The sequence below is a fragment of the Argentina silus genome, assembly GCF_951799395.1.
Source record: "Argentina silus genome assembly, chromosome: 9".
Lineage (NCBI taxonomy): Eukaryota > Metazoa > Chordata > Actinopteri > Argentiniformes > Argentinidae > Argentina > Argentina silus.
This window is the reverse complement of record NC_139663.1, coordinates 5925517-5947856: the sequence shown is the minus strand read 5'-3', so window position 1 is coordinate 5947856 and position 22340 is coordinate 5925517. Positions and strand designations below refer to the sequence as shown.

The 22340-nt window shown below is 44.4% G+C and overlaps 3 protein-coding genes across 7 annotated transcripts; 2 read left to right on the top strand and 1 right to left on the bottom strand.

Moving 5' to 3' along the window:
* The first annotated feature begins 1182 nt into the window (after positions 1-1182).
* epn3a (epsin 3a) lies at positions 1183-13947 on the top strand. 3 transcript variants are annotated; one of them, XM_083677902.1, is made up of 11 exons: positions 1183-1276; positions 4848-5642; positions 8516-8634; positions 9544-9621; positions 10141-10230; positions 10810-10908; positions 11269-11410; positions 11813-11989; positions 12163-12261; positions 12370-12606; positions 12727-13947. In XM_083677902.1, the coding sequence occupies exons 2-11, from the start codon at positions 5045-5047 to the stop codon at positions 13020-13022; spliced, it is 1935 nt and encodes a 644-aa protein (XP_083534028.1). In that variant the 5' UTR covers positions 1183-1276; positions 4848-5044; the 3' UTR covers positions 13023-13947. The 3 variants fall into 3 exon arrangements, with proteins under 3 accessions (XP_083534028.1, XP_083534027.1, XP_083534029.1); XM_083677901.1 differs by lacking the exon at positions 1183-1276 and adding an exon at positions 1738-2019; XM_083677903.1 differs by lacking the exons at positions 1183-1276; positions 9544-9621 and adding an exon at positions 1738-2019.
* A 151-nt stretch (positions 13948-14098) lies between these two features.
* arl16 (ADP-ribosylation factor-like 16) lies at positions 14099-19010 on the bottom strand. The gene is made up of 5 exons (XM_083677909.1): positions 18907-19010; positions 18657-18713; positions 15261-15380; positions 14932-15047; positions 14099-14776 (listed from the first exon to the last, which is right to left on the bottom strand). The coding sequence occupies exons 1-5, from the start codon at positions 18967-18969 to the stop codon at positions 14611-14613; spliced, it is 522 nt and encodes a 173-aa protein (XP_083534035.1). The 5' UTR covers positions 18970-19010; the 3' UTR covers positions 14099-14610.
* A 172-nt stretch (positions 19011-19182) lies between these two features.
* On the top strand, positions 19183-22330 carry fn3krp (fructosamine 3 kinase related protein). Of its 3 annotated transcripts, none has more exons than XM_083676836.1 (6): positions 19183-19419; positions 19824-19975; positions 20088-20212; positions 20448-20530; positions 20661-20783; positions 21316-22330. In XM_083676836.1, the coding sequence occupies exons 1-6, from the start codon at positions 19279-19281 to the stop codon at positions 21652-21654; spliced, it is 963 nt and encodes a 320-aa protein (XP_083532962.1). In that variant the 5' UTR covers positions 19183-19278; the 3' UTR covers positions 21655-22330. The 3 variants fall into 3 exon arrangements, with proteins under 3 accessions (XP_083532962.1, XP_083532963.1, XP_083532964.1); XM_083676837.1 differs by having other exon boundaries at positions 20121-20212; positions 21316-22307; XM_083676838.1 differs by having other exon boundaries at positions 19282-19414; positions 21316-22316.
* Positions 22331-22340: the final 10 nt, after the last annotated feature.

Here is a 22340-nt window from a genome sequence, read left to right as displayed (position 1 = left end):
GATCAAGCAAAACCACATGAGGGCAGCAAAGATAGACATTGTTGTCTCATGCCTCTGAGAGAGTTTTTGTAGATGTGATTTTCTTGTGAAATATTGTTGAACAGAAACGAATGACAAGCTCAGAGCTTTTAGACCAAAGTTACACCCTCAGTGGTCTTCTTCACTCAAACTCTAAGTTACCAGTAAACAGTTTGATACAACCGTGGCAGCTTACTATTACTTCATAGGGCTGAAAATCGCAATACATCTTCATAAAAGAAGAGCTCTCTCTCTCATTCTCGCTCTGTCCCAAGGAACCTGACTTAGCATTTCACATCCCTTGTGATGTCACACTGTTGTCCTCCCCCACCCCCTTCGCTCCTGGAGACTGCCAGCATGTCCTTCTGCAATGACATCACCAGGGCTTTGTTGGGAAACAAAGAATGCTCAGAAGTCTGTTTTCAGGAGAAATAAAGACATAGGATGGCCAGACAGAGAGGGAGGCCTGGGCCGAGCATATGAGACATGGACCAGGGTGATAACTAAGCTTGTGTCTACGAGAAGAACAGTATGAAAGGAAAACAGGAGTGAAGTAGTTGCAGATAAAGCAACAAGTGCACATCTCCCCCAGAAGGGAGACTACATTACAAAGGTACAAGCTTATGCCATCAATGTGGAGAAGACATACCCCAACAACACTACTCACTATCCCTTCACCTCTATCCTCTCACTAGAAAAAATCTCGGAAAAGAAAGCGGTAGCCTACTCTGATAGAGTAGGCTATCGCTTTCTTTACACACTCTGTTCTTTTGTTGACTCTCTTTGAGTTCATTGTCACTCAAAGGCGGAGCTGGTATTTCCAGAATATCCAGCTTTCTTAGCAACCCGTCTTACAGTAGGTAGAGTCAACTGTTAAAAGGAATACCCTCTCACTGTATGCCAGAATATATTAGTCTCTGTATGAATGATTGTCTCTGTATGTGTACCTTTGTGTAACACACACACACACACACACACACACACACACACACACACACACAGATTTATTTAGGACAGAAATAATGTTACCAAAGGAAGAATGTATCCTTAGGTAAGAGAAAAAGATTCTGAGTCTTGTATTATGCATAAGGATGTGACATCACACAACAGCCCATTAGTGGAAATGAATAAATAAAGAGCAGCACTAGGAGGAGTAGAGGCAGAATGATGGGGGCGGGTGAAAAGGAAATGTAGTGCTTTATTGAATCCCTTTGGAACTCTACTCTCTGTCTTCTGGCCCTGAGAGACTGTCATCACTGTATGTTATCTTTAATATCATTCATAAACTTCAAATAGTGAATATGAAATGTTTTGAAATTCATTTGTATGTCTGTTTATCTTTTTCCACAAACCATATACAGGCTACAGAATACTGTATGTAAGCAACTAACCTATCCTGACATCCATGTTCACAAAGGAATCAGGATATGTATCTGAAATGTATCATGAAAATGTATAAACCATAATGTTTTAGTGAGACGATAGGGACAATTGACGAACAGTCTTGAGAGCTGTGTGTCTGTGTTGTTGTCTGTGTATGTCAGGTGTATTCCTATTACCTGCTTCTGCGCTCCTGGCAGGCATTGGCCTCCGCTACAGATGCCTTCCAACCGGTAGATAATGGGTTAAAGTCTGACTCTGCAGGCACCGCGCACCCCTCCCTATTCTACCTCCCTCTCCCTCTCCCGTTCCAGTTTTACTGTGTGTGCTTAGGGGGGTTCTGTGCCATCTGCAAGCCCGGCGCCTATGGCTTATTATGTTTTGTGACGTGCACGCACAACAAACTTTTTTTTATCGGACAACAGATAACACCTCAAGGACACCTACATTCAAACCCATCATTTTCGACACATTCTCAATACCTTTGACTTCTCAGCAGATGTTTTTTGACTGGTTCTTCTAGGAGTTTTTCATTCGAAAAAGGCACGAGAGATGTCTAGAAGAGGCGTTTCTGTCGAAAGGGTCCCAAAGTTGGGACGCCAATGACGCGCAATGCGAGAGGTAAGGGAAAATAGAAACCATCCGGTAGTCGGATAGCCGTGATTTGGCTTGCTTTTATCGGTACTTGGGTCGGTTTCAACTTCAATGCTCAGCACCTAGCTGAGTCACGGTTGTGTACTGTGGCTGGGCTCTCGTTTGTACTCCTCGGTCGTCTTTTTTGACGCAATGTGCTGCATGATGTGGGTTCATTCGCCCTGTTTGATAAGCTCCCATAAAGTCGGGGGCGAAAGTGATACCTTGGATCAATTCATCTCAAAATAGCTTGTTGGCCTGTAGCCGCCAGTTTTTTTTTTTTTTTTAATTAGACACAATAGAAGATTTTAGGTAGTCGGATCAATAAGGAAAACTATCCAAATTGCGTAAACCCGATGTACCAAGATAGGCGTTAGGAGACCTCCAAATCATGAACTGTGGGCGGTTACTTTTGCATGTGCCTGGCCTGCGTTATAACCTTTTATTACAACAATTACTACAATAACTATCATTTCCATAGCTATTCTATTCTTGGTCTAGAGGTTTAGTTTAGGTCTACTATATGTCAGAAACATTGTTGTTGGGCCTTTTAAATGTTTACATTTTAAAAATGTTATTGTACATTGTACAAACTAATGTGGACAGGTCTACATGCTGATGTTTACATTTGAATGCTTGTGGTTCCACTCAAATGGAACCGTTTTCATGGGAGAACCTCTGGAAAAATAACCCTCTGGGCTCTGGCTTATTCATTGCTTATGAAATTTGGGGATTTGATGTGTCATCATGTCAAGGTCATGGTCTGTCTTTTATATTTGGGCAGGATATTTTCTCTTTTTGAGATTCTCTGACCTTTGTGTTGGTGAGAGAGAGAGAGAGGGGGAGTGAGTTTGTCTTTGGGGAGAGGTACATTTCTTTGGACCAGAAGCCTGTTAGTCTGTGTGTGTGTGTGTGTGTGTGTGTGTGTGTGTGTGTGTGTGTGTGTGTGTGTGTGTGTGTGTGTGTGTGTAGTGTAGCTCTTGTCCTTGTATTATGCATGAGTAAGGAAAGTACAATCTCAAATGGAGACATCCAAAATTTGGATTGAAAATGGGCCCACAAAGAATTCATAGGTGTAATATTGGAACATTGCACCTCAGGTCAATCAGATGATAACCCTGTAATCCTCACTCCTCCCTCTTGGAGGCACAGAGGATAATCGTTGTCCCCCCCCCCCCCCCCCCCCTCCATATTTTCCCACTCCCACTCACTCCACACGGTCCCAGGGCACACTCACTGACTTTTTATAGATATTTCCTGTACAGGCTCCAGCAGAGGAATTCCAGGAATCTGGCAGTGTTGTTGAAGTGCCAGTAGGTGGTAGAGAGGCTGAATGCTGGACTGACCCTGTGTACCACTTGAGATTGTGGTTGTGGTCAGCTGACCCAGGAAACATCCAGAGCTGTCTGTTTTCATCACTTACTCTATTTGTCTATTTCCATCCACTTACAGCACTCTTTGACAATTTGGCATATGACGTTATACCATAGTTGAAGAGGAAGAGGACTATAGAGGCACACGTTATACATCCATTGTAGTATATGTGGTAGTTACTTGATTTTATACCCATAGGATGCTTTCACATGTTAAATGTCACTGTGGTTTCAACTGCATGATTACTTTGCATTATCTATATGTAATATGTGAACAATTTGTGAACAATTAGGTCACTACGACTAGCAGCATTAGGTCACAACTACCACCATATCAAACGTTTTCCAGATAATGGTGTCAGATTTAATCACATTCCCGATGAATTCAAGGGAGTTAAATCTGGATCAATATGAGTAAATAACACAGCTTTTAAAAGCTACGAGCCTTCCATCCCAAAGCACTTTGTGTTTAACGTTTCTGAAATGCTAACCCACGACAGGATACTTTTGACTGAGTTATTGGATTGATCCGCCGTGTGCATGCATCTAAACGATTTGTTTAATAGGCAAGGCTGAATTATGAGTGGAAAGATACAGGTGCCTCTGACTCCGTCGGTCCATGGCTGGTAACATTAAGCAGTTTGGTGTCCAGAGTAGGACCTTATGCTCTCTACTTTTAAGTAAACGGGCAGTAACAGTACAGTATGTGATTTTACTGGAGTGACTGAAATGAAAGTTCAACAATCTTGAGTGACAGAAATGAAAGTCATTTGATGGTTGATATCGGCATGGAGTTTGAGCACGAGTGTGACTGTTAAACTGGCTTGTCCACCAGAACATGACACAATCAGATCAGAAAAACAGAGGGAGGTGGCTTCCTCACTGTGATGATAGCAGTCATTTCAAAGGAAAAAGTTGGACAGATTTTTACTCAATATTGGGTTATGCCCCTGAGGTCGAGTCCCTCCTGAAACTAATATTTGTTTTCCTGTAAAACCTGCTTCCTGCTCCTGATTCGTGTTCAAAATGGCTGAAGGTACACCTCATCTTTGCTTAGTGAGGGAAGCTCCTCTGAACCGAGCTCCCACAGTTCTCTCTGTGTCAATGCTCTCAGGGAAATTGAGCCCAGGTGTTGTGTTTCACGTTACTAGGAGGTGCTGAGGTGTTCTTCTCTCCTGATATACTCAACTCCTGAATGGGGGAGTGTGATAGATAGGGTGCTGTTGTTTTTGTTAAAGAGTGCAGGATAAGCCAGACATGTTTAGGTAATAACATGATAAAGAGGACCCAAATGTATCTTGTTTGAGGTCATGGGTAGTCTGTTTATCAGAGATAAAGTTCATTCAGTTGGCATCAGTTCGTGTTATCAATAGAATGATCTCCTGTCATGAATGAAGCTTTATATCACTTTAAGTCAAACTAGTATGTTTTCTGCCACACCAGGAACACACACCCATGGATGTCATTGAACTCGTCTAGAGGAGGACGACCTCATCACACTCCCCCTCTCAACTGAACTCCACCTCCTCCATCAACCCCAGACTTTACCTTGACCTCCCCCTTCCCCTACCTGAGAGAACACTAGTGGGCACTGTTAGATCAACCACTTCCACTTCCTCCTGTGAAACACCATCGCCACCATGCAGACCTCATCACTACGCCGCCAGGTGAAGAACATGGTCAATAACTACTCAGAGGCAGAGATCAAAGTACGAGAGGCTACCTCCAATGACCCCTGGGGTCCCCCCAGCACGCTCATGTCTGAGATTGCCGACCTCACGTTCAACGTGGTGGCCTTCACTGAGGTCATGGGCATGATCTGGAAACGCCTCAATGACCATGGCAAGAACTGGCGTCACGTGTACAAGGCCCTGACACTGCTGGACTACCTGATCAAAACGGGCTCGGAGCGTGTGGCTCAGCAGTGCCGGGAGAACGTCTACACCATCCAGACCCTGAGGGACTTCCAGTTTACGGACCGGGACGGGCGGGACCAGGGGGTGAATGTACGGGAGAAGGCCAAGCAGCTGGTGGCTCTGATGAGAGATGAGGAGAGGCTGAAGCAGGAGAGGACCCAGGCCCTGAAGACCAAGGAGCGCATGGCAGGGGCTGCCGCTGGGATGGGCTCTGGGTCCCTACCGCCACCTTACCCCGGGCGCCGCACCAGCCAGCCCAGTATGGCAGCTCTTTATGGGGATGAGGTTGGCAGGTCCAGAGGGTCCCCCTCCTCTTTCAACTGTGAGTAACACCCAGCTATCAATATTCATACATACACTCTACAGTGTATTATGTCACCACACACACACACACACACACACACACACACACACACACACACACACACACACACACAGTCGCACTCACACTCGCACACGCACACGCACACGCACTCGCACACGCACACACACTCACACTCGCACTTGCACGCACATACACACACACACACACACACACACACACACACACACACACACACACACACACACACACACACACACACACACACACATACTGTACAGAGTTGTACAAACCTGAGCAAAGCCAGAGCACATCTCTCAACATGCACAGTACCATCTGTGAAGAATGTAATGAGTGATCTTATCAGTTGTCAGGCTTTCAAACCTGCTCTCATTTCATTCTGGGTCAACAATGTAGTATTTCAGTGTCTCCTTTATGCTATAGGCCATGTGTGAACATGTTTGGTGTTTTTAGAAAACATATTAATGCGTTCAAACTCCCATAAAAGTATCAACATCAGAACAACCTCCTGTATTTGTATTTCCTTATCTTCTAGTGGATTGTCTGACTCATGGGAATTTTGAGGGCAATATATCCGGTTGGAATTTTCTGTGTGTTATCTTGTGATCACAGATGACGTGTACGCAGATGACGGTTGCCGTTCAGTAACAACTCACACACTTTTTTTTTAATCACCGTATCATTCTTTTTAGTTGACATCAGAAAGGGACAGACATGTTTGCTATTTCTCTTAGGGCTCCAAAGATAACATAGTCAGCAGTATCTCTGCTCAGCAGTACAGATGGCAACAAACCATCATTGTCCGTCATAGGTCCTATTCAAGTAGGTGCTATTGTCCCCCTAGCAGCTGGACATAAGAACCTGGATACATTCCAATGAATTTCCCCATCCATTGTCATCCCAGGTTTTTCAGATCAAGTGTTTGTTAGTTTGGGGGTCACGCTGCCTCTCCAATGCTATGGCATGATGGTCGACATTCTCTTGCTGTCATTCACATCAGCTAAACAGAATGACAATGGAAGGGAGGCCCTTTTTTCTCTGTCATGGCTCACGTGGACAGCACGATATGTGCTTGTGTTAGTCACCATGCCCGAGTATAGGCCTAATCTATTATCCTGCACTAGTTGTTCCAGTTAGGGGACATACTGTATATACTGAGGCACAGAGGGGCTGCAACTGACTGCCTCTGGGTTTGGATGTTTCGAGGCAGCTGTATATGCTGTGTTTTTATATTCTATATTTAGTTGACATCTGATGTCAGTTAAGGCTAATGATTTGAGCGTAATATATACAGTATGTACAGTATTTAACACGTTACCATGCAGCAGCATGTGGAGGGACTAGTAGGCCACAGTGGTAGTTTGCAGTACTGTGTGCATGGTGTGACCGCTGTAGCATGTGTATAACATTATGCGTGGTCTGTGCAGCAGGTGGGGTCTCTGTAGTGTATGGGATTAGTAGCATGACTGTGGTTTCAGTACATTAGTCACTGTATTAATGTTATACTTCTAGTGTCTGTGGCATGTTTGATTTTCCCACAGTCAGATGGGGTTAGAGATACAGGCCCACAGATATCTGACTGCCCCCACCCCCACCCCCACCCCCACCCCCACCACCCTCCCCCTCCCCCTCCACCACCCCGCTATCCCCTGTCCCACTTGCTGTTCTGCTCCATAGGAGCATTTAATTCCTCACATAGTTCATGGTCCAGAACCATGGCTCCCCCAGCAGAAACTTCTCCACAGGGAAAGTAATGAGACTAAATATTTGATATTGTTTGGAGTACAATCACAAACAATATCAACCTGCTCATTTTAAATGTACTGAATTGGCCATTTTATAATGAGATTAGTTTGAGTAGCAAAGCCTAACAAATTCCCCTCAGGAGGTTTAAAACTATTACTTGTTCACACATCGGAAATAAGTGCCTGTAATTAAAATGACTCATCATTCAGATTGGCACACTTCTATAGGCCTAGTTGGTGAAAAGTAATTCTACCCAGATATGCGGAACTCAGATGTATAGAGGTGTGGTATGTGAGTGCTTATGGGTGTGATATGGTGCTTGCAAGTACTTGAGCTTATTATGCACACTTCAGCACATTTTAAAGCTCAGTCTTGGCAATTTTTCCAGATGACATATACAGTAAAGGATTAGACCAGAGAGTGTGGGTGAGGGTGGAGGTGTGTGTCCCAGTGGTCTGTGGGGAGTACAGCCTGTGGTTGAGGGTTTGAATGGAGTCTGATGAGACTGATGGATGGAGTGGGCGGGGGTCAGGAGGTTGACAGTAGCTCCCCGCCAGTGTACATTCCAGCCCAGGCGGGGGACATTGAGAGGCAGTGCACTGGAAGTGATTGGGGTTCAGAGACTGTGCTGTGCCAACGTCTGGCCTGCTACCCTCTCATAGCCCCCACAGCCATGACCCCATGGCCTGGCATTCAGACTGGTGTACTGCCAGCTGCCCCCCCCCCCCCCCCTTCTCCCCCCAAACCTGGGCCTGTGTCCTGGAACATGCCCAGGGGATTTGGGGTAATAACGCTGGCCCCACTCCAATCCCCTCTCCACTACCCCTCCACTGCCCCACACACAGGCACACCATTGTTCCCAGTGCAGAGTTAGACAGATCAAGGCAAGCAATGCCAGCACAGGCCTGGAACAACAGGCATTGGAGCACAGACTTAACATGCAAAACCAGTGCCAGCTCTCCTTTAAAAGATCTGCTCTTAAAATCGAGACTAAAATGAGTTACTCTCTCTCTTTCTCTTTCTCTCTCTCCCCACTTTCTCTGTCTGTGTCTCACTCTTTGTTTCAACCTCCTTGAATTCCACCTTCTTTTCCTCCGGGCTCCCAGCCTCCTCTTCCTCCCCTCGTCATAACTTAGACATGGAGCAGGCTCGGCCTCAGACCAGCGGGGAGGAGGAGCTACAGCTGCAGCTGGCCCTAGCCATGAGCCGCGAGGAGAGTGAAAAGGTACTTCCCACCATGCCACACACACACACACACACACACACACACACACACACACACACACACACACACACACACACACACACACACACACACACACACACACACACACGTACACACTGACCTGTCTCCTCCAAGCAAGAGCCTCTGATACAGTCCTGACACTGAGCAAGAGGCACTGACACTCTGACACCATGCTGTTTGGGAATGCTGTAAACATGGCCTCCTCCCTATCAGACAATCTTCCCCTACAGAGAGTGTCCTCTCTCTCTCTTTCTCTCTCTCTCTCTCTCTCTCTCTCTCTCTCTCTCTCTCTCTCTCTCTCTCTCTCTACCTCTCCCCTCTAAGAGTCCTCCATTTCCCCCAGACTGTCATCCCCTCTCTCTTTCTGATGCGGTCAATATGCAGCTCTGGCCAATCAGATTGATGCTGAATGAATGAGGCACTAGACAGGATGGAGGCATTGATCTGTTCATCAGCCTGGATAGCGTGCCTGCCCCGGTGTTGATGGGAAGGACAATGAAAGCCCTCTGTGTGTGTGTGTGTTATGTGTGTGTTATGTGTGTGTTATGTGTGTGATGTTGGGATACGGTGCATACGATAACCCACACCTGTTACCAAAACACATTTGAGGCCTCATCATTTCACTGTCTGTGTTTGATGACATGAAATCGATGTATCCCTTCTTACATAAACGTCTCATTTTGGTCAGTCCTCTTTACGTAAGATTCCCTTTTTCACTGGTGTGATTTCCAAATGTTGTTAGAATCTAAATGTTTGTCAATGATGTGTGCGTAATGATTGCCCCCATCTAATCATAGACCAAAATCCTAGGTTCTCTCGAACTCACTTTTTCATACTTTCAACTTTCAGTGGTTAGTCCTTCTCCTAACTCCTCCCCCTTGACTTTAGCCTCCTCCCCCTTTGGATATTGACGAGCAGACACAGCTCCAGATCGCTATGAGTCTCAGCAAGGAGGAGGCCCATAAGGTACTGAGATGTGAGGGGTGACTCCTGCATCCTCTACCCCTAACCAAACCCCTTTTATCTCCTGTTGTTCTACATTGAGGCATCTCTAAGCTCTGTCTATGCCCCTCAGAGTAACGTTGCATGAATCACTCACCCTTTCTCCTCTCCAGCTTTGATCTGTGTCCACCCTCATCCCTGAACAGCAAAGCAGCATGCACATTCTCTCTCTCTAAATGGACAAGGATGCATCTTCTTGTTCCACTAACCAATAGCGCTTTATTTCCCTCTCTCTTAGACCAATGGTAAGAGCCCCTCTGACTTCCTTTGGTGTAATTGGCTAATCCCTCTTTTGGGGAGTGGCAACAGGACAGTCCCCTGATTGCCCTGATTGGTTGGCTGGGGGGAAAAAAACGTTTCATGATAGAGTGGCTTGCATGCAATGTATCAGCAATGTGTTGATATCAAGGCAGGTTTGGGTTTTGCATGTCCATCAATGACTGACTGTATTTCCCTCCATTCCACTGCTTGACACCCTCCTAGCCAGCCCCACCTCCTCCGGTTGCCTTGGATATGGATGAAGAGACCCAGCTCCAAATAGCCCTGAGCCTGAGCAAAGAGGAGCACCAGCAGGTAGTGCCCCTGGGTATTACTGAGTTGGGAAGGGGGAGCATGCACCCTCCCCCTGGGCCTCTGGGTGCTGTATCTCAGTCTAACCCCTCTGGTCCTTTAACACAGTGCTCCTCAAAGCCCCCCCCCCCCCCCCCCTTTTCTCTCTGGCTGATCATCTTAGCCCCTTCCAATTTTTTACTCTTCTTGCTCTACTTGCTTTTAGTGCTTCACCCTTCACTCTGTTCTTCACCTCTCTCTCTCTCTCTCTCTCTCTCTCTCTCTCTCTCTCTCTCTCTTCTACTCCTTCTCTCTCTGCCAGGGTAGCACAATGGAACCACTCACTGAGTGACTCACTGAGTGCTTGACTGCTCTGCTCTCTCCCTTCTCTGACCAGAAGAATCTCTCTCTCTCTTTCTGGTGCCCACCCTTCTCACATGTTCAGCTATTAGAACCGTATTGTGTGTGACCATGCATGTCTGTTTTTGTGACTGTGTGTGTGTGTCTTAGTCATAACAACAATGTGACTGTCAGAATTAGCAAGCTTTGCCTTGAGCCCTGTCATGCCTACTGGCATCCATGTGTCTGTGTGTCTGTTGCCAGGAGCAACAGAGTCGCCAGGGAGACGAGACATTGCTCCAGAAAGCTCTTGAGGAGAGCAAACGGGAGATGGAATCCGGTGGAGGCGGAGCTGGGGCCGGGGTATAAATAGTTTATTAACATACTGTCTAATAAACCAACATCTTATGATCATCGTCATCATCAGTTTCATTATCTTTCTTACTTATTCAGGTACCCCAATTCTCATCAGAAATATCCATTTGTTTATCTAGTGACCAAACTTTGCAATCTCTGTGCCTGAATCAACTCCATGCTTCACCCTATGTACACAATTGCTCACATCCTCATCTTCTTATGAGATTGCTGGCATTTGTCCAAGCTAAAGCCTCTTATCTAAAGAATGCATACTTACAGTTTCAAAGCCTGACTAATGTAGTGCAGCAGACATTTGTCCTGAGGTTACATCCCTAAAGACCCACCTCCTCCCTTTTTTGTGCCCAGTCTGCTTTGATGGACCTTGTAGATGTTTTTGCGGTGGCCTCTGAAGTGCCCCCTAGTGACAACCCCTGGGACCTGTCAGGAGGGGACGTCCGCCCCCAGGTCGCTGCTCGCCTGGCTGGCTCCGACCCCTGGGACTCACTGGGTAAGCATTAACTGTAGCTACGTCAGCATACTCCCTGTTCACTGTTGGCCCTGTGACTCATACTGTAGATACTGTACAATCCCACCCTCTGGCAATCCCAGTACTACACCACACATGTGTCCAAATGGATTGATTACGTAATGCTTTCCAGTGTTAGGTCATTCATTTACAAATACATACACCATCATACGGTGCATAGAACGACACACAATATGTGATGAGGAAAATCAATCAACCAATCAACCAACCAATCAACCAATCAACCAATCAACCAATCAACCAATCAATCAATCAATCAGTGTATTACACTCTCCATGTTGTCACTCTCCATGTTGTCACTGTAATACTGTGCAAATCCCTTGAAGAATGTATTTGATCTATTATACTGTCCTGTTATTGAAGTGGAGGCCCGCTCCACCCCACCAGTGATTGAGAGTCCCTGGTTGGCACCACCAGCCTCCGGCAGCCCAGCCGTACCCTGGAACCGCAGTCAGTCACCCCCGGACCCCTGGGAATCCCAACAGAACGTCCCCAGCTCCAACCCCATCAGCCTACCCTGGGCCTCCCCTGCCAACACAGGTGCCGATGTGCTCTAACGACTCTCTTAGAGACCAAACTAAACGCATACTAACTAAACTCAGCCATTGACCTAGATCGCGCGTTGATATCGATGGGAAATGTGAAACATTTGATTCACAGTTGTAGAACTTTATTCTACCATGAGCATCATGCGTTGTGGTGTGTTGTTGCAGGTTCTTCAGGGGTAGATCTATTCTCTACTTCAGTTGAAGACAGAAGGGGACGTCAAGGCCTTGCCAAGTCACCCTCTCCTCGAGTCGGGAGCCCTATAGGTAATTTGTGCGATAGCTGGGTCCCTCCTATCTGCTTATTTAATTCCATGTCTCTCCATGTACCTTCACTGTAAGCAACATACTTCATACATCTCTGACTCCTGCTAGATGGGGACCTGTTTGACGAGGCCATGGATGGGGGTCAGATGAATGTGAATGGGCGAGGTGAGGGCAGTCCAGAGCTCTTTGACCTCTCCCGCTTGGGTGAAAGCCTTGCCGCCCCCAGCCCTCGAACCTGTCGGACCCCTGAGTCCTTCCTGGACCCCACAGCAGCCACTTTGGTCAACCTGGACAGCCTGATCCCCGCCAACCCCCCAGCCAAGACCAAGAACCCATTCCTCTCAGGTCAGCACTCACTCACATGTGCCTCTCAGAATCTAACCTCATTTACTGTTGTGTGTGTTGTAGTTCGAAGCAGAGCCATATAGAAAGTTTTACACTTATCTCTCTCTGCTCTCTCTCTAGGACTGAGTGCTCCTTCACCCACCAACCCATTCCAAAGTGAACAGCCCCGTCTGACCCTGAATCAGATGCGCCCCAGCTCCACCTCCCCAGTACCCCCTGCATCTTCACTTCCTTACAGTGCCTCCCTACCCCTGCCTGCCAGCCACCAGCCCACCAGCCTACCCTCCTCTCTCACCCAGCCAACCCAGCCCTGCCTGGACATGCCTGGGAACCTTCCCCAGCCCCTGCTGCCCTTCTCCTCAGCAACCACGCTCAGACAGCAGGTGGACCAGCACAGTCAGAACCCTTTCCTATGAGGTCCAACTGGACTGGAACCAAACTCAGAGGGAAAGGGAGAATACTTTTTAGGTTCTATTGTTGAAATGGCAATCTAACCTTAGACTCAACTGGAACTGACTCAACTGAAATCCCCTTTTCAAGTTGTTGTTTTTTTGTACGGGCTATAATACTGTAACCTTTAGATTGCTGCCACAACCTGTCTTGTTCCTCCTTTGTATTGAATGGAGTTATTGAGGAGGAAGGAGTGAGAATGTTATTGTGTACTAGAGGAAGGCAGTCACGTAGAAGGCCATAACCTAATCCTAATTTACTTCAGAGACAAGCCTATACCCAAGCAAACCATTTGCTAAACAGCACAGTTGGATAAGACATTTTGATGCTACACAAGTGTAATTGCTTCTCAACTTTAAGTCACGTGTCCTCTATGCTGCATTGTATGATTGGCCCAAGGCCCCTCACTGTTACTCTTGATCCAGCACTGATTGTACACCATACATGCCTGCTTATCTCTGTGATAGTCCAGAATTCTCTGGGGTAGGCCACCTACTGCTTCGCTGACTGGTCCACCCTCCTATTATGCCCCTAGGGAGGACTGATTTCTTAGGACACAATACAGATGGGAGGCCTGCCAACCAACCCATCCAGATAATGAAACACAGTTTAAGTTCCCTTTGTTGCATTAGTAAGGCTCACTCAAGTTAATTGTGTAATGGTGGATTGCTGTTGGAACCGTGTTGATGAGAAAAGGGCTGGTGTAGTTTGTAGTGGAGTGGGGTTGGGAATGATTAATTAATGAAAATGTTTTTCTTGAACTACTGCAGAATTCCCCAGGAACAAGGCAACATTGTTAGCATAATGTATGAAATCATGATTTTTTTTTTCATTGCTCGTTGCTTGTAAAACACTGATTCTCATCAAATATAAGAGTATAATTAACAAACACTTTGCATTTGCAATCATCATTTATCATCTTGATCAATATTCCATTACATACTTTGCTACCATTCGATCAATTAATACAAACCTACATATCAATACATGCATACATACTGTGACATACATACTTCAAAACAGATCTTCCATTTTTAAAAATAAATGTTTACACCATGTCTGCCCCCTGCAGGCCAAACATTTGTAAATCAATTACTGTATCTCCACCAATCATCCAACATTTTACAATATCAAATCAACATACAACCACTGATTACAACAAGGACACTATCACATTATTACATATATAAAAATGAAACAAAATACTACAACGGTTTTTCTCTTAATTTTCCTGACAATCGCTTGCGCTTTTTTCACTCCTTGATAAAATCTGTCATTAGAAATCGGTTGAAATAATAGCCATTTCATCAACCTGAACCTCATTCACTATAACACTGTTATGACATGATAGGTTGGCAATATCAAATTCAGAGGATTAATGATGCACCATAAGAACGTCAAGATCTTAATAAGAAGTTATTTTATGTGAACAAAACAGTATCTCTTTGTGTGTTGACATTGATGATGACATTTCCTGCCAACAGGGACAGTGACATCATTAAAAGTCTGGTGACAATAATGTCACTTGGTGAGCAGCTGGAGGATGATATGATGTCAGTCATTTAAGGTTGAGTGCAGCCAGCACAACACCTCCTGAAGTCCCTGGCCAGAGCGCGCGCTAAGTTCCAGAGTTGTAATTGGCTGAGTGGCGGACGCGATGATATCATCCATCCTGAACAGTGATTTCATCTCCACAAGGCTCATCGTACAAGGGAGATCCCTAGAGGCAGGGTGGAATGAGAAACTGTCAGTCTCAGGCAGAAAACTGAGAAGCACTGAACACCACTCATGCAAAAGGAAAAAGGAAAAACTGTTATTGGATCTGTTTGGTGCTTAACTTGCTCCGAGAAAGGTTGCCAAAGTGTACAGTGTCACCTCTTGTTGAAGAGAATCAGGACAGAGGCGTTGTGGAGCAGCTCAGCAGAGAGAACAGATAGGAGCTGGATACAAGAGGAGGATATCTGGGTAATGTTGGCAGAGTCCACCACGAACTATGGAGAAACACACAAGCCAATAAGTCAATATAACATCTACTGCTGTGTTGTGAGGCCATTGCTGTGGCATTGGCCCCCAATTTCAGTTTAGGGGATTTGTTCATCATTTGTTGTTAACAGTCAAATGAGGACCTATTTTTGCATTAAACCTCACTATCAATGGAAATGCATTCCTTGAATGAATTCTGTGATCCACGCCCCTGAACTCACAATGACAGAGGAGCAGTCGGTGAAGTAGCTGGGCCAGATGGGGCCCATGCAGCCTCCCAGCTCTCTCACTGTCACCTTCTTCTTCTTCTTCAATGTCAGGTCTGTCAGGTTGGTGCCCACCTAAGATAGAAGGTGTCATCGTAATTATTCATTTTACATGACTTTCTGTATTTCAGACCCCTTAGTTTTAGCATAGCTTATCTGGTCATATCAGCAAGTCACATGTCCGTTCGTATGTCACAAGCTTTTTCTCCAACTCTACTGGGACAATTTTGATGAAACTTGGGTGAAAGTTGCCTTGCCATATAGACTGTTTAGGAGTTTCAAGGTGACGTCAATTCATTATTAAAAACGTAATACTAGGGTGCAATGTGGAGAGTTAGGAGAGTAGCCTAATGCAATAGGCCTATAGCCTAACGAATTTGGGAATAGTATTTTGATAAATCAACGCAAAGCTGTAAGAAGCAAGACTGATGATGAACCAATAAGCACAATACGTTCCGGTAACTTTTCAGTCTGGCTACGAATGCAGCTGTAGGAGTGTAGCTTAATGCACTAGGCCTATAGCCTAACGAATTTGGGAATAATATTTTGTGAGTGAAATGTGTTATGCAGCATAATTTAATACCAAAATTTGGCCTATATCAAAGTTGTGTAACCTAATTTTGCCTTTGCAAATATTATGTCTTAGCCTATTGGTGAAATTTGTGTTTGAAGTAAAGGCGTCTTATATCAATACAGTTAGTATGATAGTAGCCTAATGGCGCCCACATCTTTAGTCATAGAAGGTAATCGCACCATGAGAAAAGCCCTCTCCGTGCGCAACGCGGACACGGCTATGTAACGAGTGTCATATTATGAATCAACGTTTTGCTTCATTCACAGACTTCTCCATCACTCTCATTTTATAGAGGGGCGCTACATCCTTCGTGGGGGTCAACATTGTTCACTTGTTTTGTATTTGTAATATACTTTATGTATGTAAAAACTGTATATCCCTAGATTTGAGTCTATGCAATCTGTGTTTTAAAACGTTGTATTGTATGTTGTATTTGTCTTGTAGGCTACTTTTTTTATAAACTGTATGCTGTGACCTTTGGGTAAAATGAATTATAAATTCAAGTAAACTGCAGTCTAATCCTAACTGGAGATCCGCGCGTAAATGGAATTATCGCGTAATTTTCCCATTGACATGAACGCAAGATTTACGCGCGCGGATTTCGAGTTAGGATTCCACCCAAAATGCGTTGCTATTGGTATCATTATGACGTTGATATATACACAGAATTGAGAATGTTCGGAAAAATAATACACAGCGTTCTTGAACTTTTAGTTCAGTGGCAAAACGAACCAAGACGCAACCTGAACCTCTGCAATCAGTTTTACCAGTGAAAATAACAAAGATTATAAACGGAAGATTCGGCGTTTATTCACAGCGTACTGACTGCCGCTATCCCGTGAGGTAGACTACTGTAGGCCTATGTGCATGAGATATAGCATAGTTTTATAGAATAGTTGTATTTGTAAATATTTGATAAGTCCTATGTCTGCAACATTTACAGCCTTTGAACAAGGGACGCGCAAAAATGTCACTGAAAGATACAGTATCTGTAGGATATGACATTCCCCTTAAATCGAATTCAGCATTTCTATATACAGACATATGCTCTCCTTCTCCAAATCAGGCTTTGTGTTTTTGTTTGTGTATCTCTTTTTAATACACTCAACTGTATGGGTTGGCCTCTGAAAAGCGCGTTCCGAATAAAATGTGTTATTATTATTATTATTATTATTATTATTATTATTATTATTATTATCATCATCATCATCAGAGACCCGCATGCGTAAATTGAATTAGAGCTATTTTAATTTTGAGGATGTCTTCTGCTTATTAGCCGATTGCCTCCTACCTGTTCCAGTTATTAAAATGTGCCCATTATATGGGCACGGATATTGACCTTTTGACCACAACTAGTTTTTGCTAGATTTCAAGGCGTATCAATACGTTACAACAAACATAGCCAGCCAACCCATACCAAGTCACTTCGAACCATTATATCGAACGCTGATCAGAGTTGTTATGCACTGAACTACCATGGTAATGAACGCAGACACTGTAGTCATTCCAAACCCATTATGACGCCAATCGAACGCACATTACAAATAATAGGATTTATTTTCTGCCAATCGGTGCACTGATATTTTGTGCTAAGAAGGGTAAACTCACAGATTGATAGAACAGATTGTTATCCAATTCAAATTTGGGTAATCTTGCTGACATTGCTGTAGCATTTTATTATGGATATGTTGAGATTATTTCAACCATTTCAAGGTGCATAAAAAACTATGGAGGTGGAAATAGATATGAGTATTAAGGATATTAGAAAGGAGCATGAGAGGTTTAAGACAAGAGAAGAAGGAGTTTGAGAAGAAAAATACACAATCTCTCAGACAGATGGAGGAGAGTTTCCAGCAGAAGAGATGAAACATTTGAGGAAAATATAGAGGAGTATGAGAAAAGAAGAGAAGGGACCAAAAAGTTAGGCAGAGGGAGGAGGAGATCCTGGCCAGAAAGACAGAAAGACTGCAGGAGGACAGGAATGACTTCAATAGGGAGAGGGAGGAGATGGACAGTGGGATCATGATCCTCATGATGGAGATTGAGAAAGAGAAGGAGACCTCAAAGGAGATGCTTAGAAAAACAGAGAAGGTAGAAGCAGAGTTGCGTAAGATAAGGAATGAGAGGGTGAAAATCAAAAGAGGCGGGCAGGAGGTGGAGCGAGAAATGCTCAGGATGTGGAAGGAGAAGGAGACATTTCTAAAGGATAAGAAACAGATGGAGAAAGAGATGGAGGCGTCAAGAGGAGAGAGGCCATGGTGATGGTGGCTGTAGTAAGAATGAAACAGAGCCAGGAAAAAGAGAAGCTAGAGCAGGAGAGGAAGGCATTGAAGAAGGCGAAGGTGAGCATGGTGAGGATTAGAGAGATGGTGGAGAACCTATAGACTAAATAGTTTGAGGTGATAGTTGCTAGTTTTACTATAGCATCTAGTTTAAACTCTATGACTCTACGACCTATGAATTCTCAGTTGAATTTGCTTAATCCTTGCCTAAAATCCCCTCTGATTTTCCTCATGTTCTCGTTGAGAGGGACTCCTCTGATGGCCCGTCTGGTGCACAATCAGGCAAACCAGGGGATGAGCCTGGCTGCCAAAAGCCTGGTTGGTGTGTCCCTGGCTGAGAGCGTGTGGAGGTGCAGAGGTAAGGCAGGGGACTGCACATGCCCAAATTGCCCCAGTGGTGTCGGAGATAAAGCGTGTGACATACGAACTCCCCGATTTCATCGGTGGGTGGGGGACAAGAAATGAAATAATAAATATGAGGCAATTATGGCTCACCGTAGGCAGAGTAACAGGAGGCTCCCCTAAGTCATCTGACGCATCACGTAAACTGAGCTGTTAAAGATCTGTTAAAGTGATTACATATAAAGTCGAAGTTGCATCTGAACATACATACAGTACTACTAGCTTCGAATCAGATGTGTCGGGTGTGAATGTTGTGAACTGCGATAACATTTGCTAGCTAGCTAGTCAACCAGCTAACTACAGCATGTGGCTAAATCATTATCTTGCTAGATCATAAAAGGATATTTTGTAAACGTTTCAATAGCAGTGTCTTTCCAACTCCGGTAGCACCAAGCAGTAGACACATGTTCGTAATATTTCATGCAAAGCTTGATAAAATGATAACAAGCAAGCAAGCTAGAGCTTCGTTTGACTCCATGGCGACGCTCACGTGATCAGCCATAGTTGCTGTGATTGCACACAAATTAGAGGTCAATCATGTGAACCGGAACAAATACATGCCTTCTGTGGAAAATAAGTCCCTCCTCTTTCCACACAGCTATGTGGCTCAGCTGTCAAAACAAACGTCGCACCCCCTGCGCACTTGTGGTGCAGCTGAGAGGTCTGAGTGAGCAAAACACCCGGCAGTGCCTCAGGCGATCAAAAACCCATCACCATGGAAGCTCAGTTGAAGAAGGAGTTGGGAACCTCTATTCTGAAACCAACTGGTCATTCTGGAGGTGGATGTATCAGCGAGGGCCAGAGTTATGATACTGATAACGGGAGAGTGTTTGTGAAGATAAATCACAAGAGTCAGGTTCTTCATTACTTATTTTTTTTATACTAATGTCTATACCTTCTGCTTTATTTCGTTAGTTTAAACTGTGCCATTTGACACAATTAGTTCAACAAATCTGATCAAACATTGCTGCAAGCTACTAATCAAATTCAATTCTATAGTGAGAATATTCTGAGAGCAAATGGGATTAGTAGTGACAATAGAGCCACCCAATCGTGATGATAACATTAGAGCGCTTGTATGAGAGCTGAATGGGATCTTTTTATTTGATGTGACAGCCATAATCCTTATGTTAGAGGCAACACAACTGTCTCGGCCTATACCTGTGTTGAAGTAATGACTATAGCCTACATACCTTAACACTAAAACAATACAATTACAATCACACACTCAAGGTATGGTGTTTTTTCTTCTTCTCAAAGGCTAAACTGATGTTTGATGGCGAGAAGGCCAGCCTGGATGCCATCTTGATGTCGGACACTGTGAAAGTTCCCAAGCCTGTGAAGGTGTTCGAGCTTGACACAGGGGGGGCTGTGTTTGTCATGGAGCATGTGGACATGAGGGGTCTGAGCAAGTAAGACCCTCCTTATGGTTGTTATTATAGTTAGTGCAAAAGGGAACAACAACACATTAATTGTTTTCCCCCCCATCACATGAAATAATCAGTGTTACTATCCCGATGTTAGCCTAGTGTATTTCTGTTTGGGTGATTGCTGCAGGCACTCTAAGCAGCTGGGAGAGCGTTTGGCCGATCTGCATCTTCACAACCAAAGACAGAGAGACAAACAAAACAAGGAGCAGCAGACAGTTGGTAAATATAACTTTTACCTTACCACCACGGAAATACAATTAGATTAGCCAAAATACACAGCATAAAACTGGGGTCTTACCAATTATACTGACAGAATTATTGTGGATATGGCCTTTCTCTTTAACACTCTCTTTTTAATTACCCTAACCATTTTAGATGTGAGTTTGCCAGTCTGGATAGTTTTGATTCCTGTTGCAATTACAGGAGGTCTTATCACTTCTGTCAATTTGCACAGGAAAAGGAGCACGACAGTCTGATATGCCTGTCATCGACAAGTTTGGCTTCCATGTACCTACATGCTGTGGATACCTCCCTCAAGTGAGGAACGATGCAACTGAGAAGACAGTATATGAAGACATTGGATGGGCAGAACCTCACCTTTGAAAATGCTGTTTACTGTTTCTGTGTAGATCAGATTTATGCTAACTTAATTTGTCATCCTCCTCAGGAAAATGAGTGGCAGAAAGACTGGGTGACATTCTACTCCCAGCAGAGAATACAGCACCAACTTAACATGGTAGAGAAGTCTTATGGGGACAGGGAGGCCAGGGAACTATGGGCCCAGCTACAGGTAACAGCAGAACACTGCCTCCTCAATCTTGACAATATTTTCATTTTCATTTCATTTATGGCATTTAGCAGACGCCTTTATCTAAAGCGACTTACAACAAATACATTTGTTTAAGTTAGTGAATCATCTATCCAACAGCCATCATAAGACAAAGTAATCAATGCTCACACCAGGGGCCATTGGCAGTCGTAATTTTTTAACATTTATTAACAGGAGAGAACTTGTACAGGGGGGAAGTGGGGGTGAAGAGGTCTCAAGGGTTGGGGTAAGGGTTAGTACAGGGGGGGTAGTGGGGGTGAAGAGGTCTTTAGGAGGTCTTTAAGATATAGCCTGAAGAGATGGGTTTTCAATCTACGGCGGAAGATCGGTAGTGACTCTGCAGTCCTGACAGTGGTGGGAGGAGACAGGGTTAGAGACAGACAATAATACAGTAGAAATCCCATATGGTATAATGGAGCAACAAACTGACTGTGCTGCAGTACCTATCTCATCCTCTCCTGTCTGTCTTGACTTGTACTTACCTTCTCCTCAGCTGAAGATCCCACAGTTGTTTTCGGATGTGGAGGTGTTCCCAGCCCTGCTCCACGGGGACCTGTGGGGAGGTAACGTTGCGGAGTGCTCAGAGGGCCCCGTCATCTTTGACGCAGCCTCGTTCTATGGTCATGCAGAGTATGAGCTGGGCATTGCAGGGATGTTTGGAGGTTTCAGTAGCTCTTTTTACTCTGCTTACCATGAAAAGATCCCCAAAGGCCCGGGCTTTGCAAAGAGGAACCAGCTTTATCAACTCTTCCACTACTTGAATCACTGGAACCACTTTGGTGGTGGCTACAGGGGCTCTTCTCTGAGGATCATGAAGGACCTTGTGAAATAAATTGACCTGCTTCAAGGACCCAGAAAGTCTTACACTACACGCTAGGCTTACAAAAATCTAGTCTAACCCTAAGAGATTAATCAATCGACCCCAATCGACACCACTTAGCAGCATAGTTTTTTGTTTTAGTTTATAAGCTATGCCTAGAACTGAGAGCTTTTACAGAATGAAAAGACATGGAAAGAAACTAAAGTAATTCCATATTTCTCTTTAGTTGAAGACATGTTGAAATGTAATGCCTTGAGAAAGATTATATTTCTGAATTATCATTCCATCTACACATCAAAAAAAGTTAGATTGTCTAAGACTGAAAATATTGCAGTCATTGAAGTTAAGAACACAGCAGGCATGTGTTGTTATGATCTATTTCACTTGGAGATCTTACATATTTGATTTAGTATGAATGCAGTAGGAAATAACCTAAACCTTGTATCGTTGTCAATACACTTAAAGGCTACTAACTGCAATGATATACTCATCCCTACAGCAGGGATTTGTTAAAAATCTGTAATGCTCATTATGCAATGTAATAAAGCACATTACTTAATAGCATTTATTTCGCTTATTACTTTACCCAGTCTGATACCATTGTTTTTTTAAAGTGCAACCTGAGAACATATTCTAGAGATATTTTTGGCTTATTCAGAAGGTGGCACAACAATAAAACGCTATCCATTGTTTTGTAC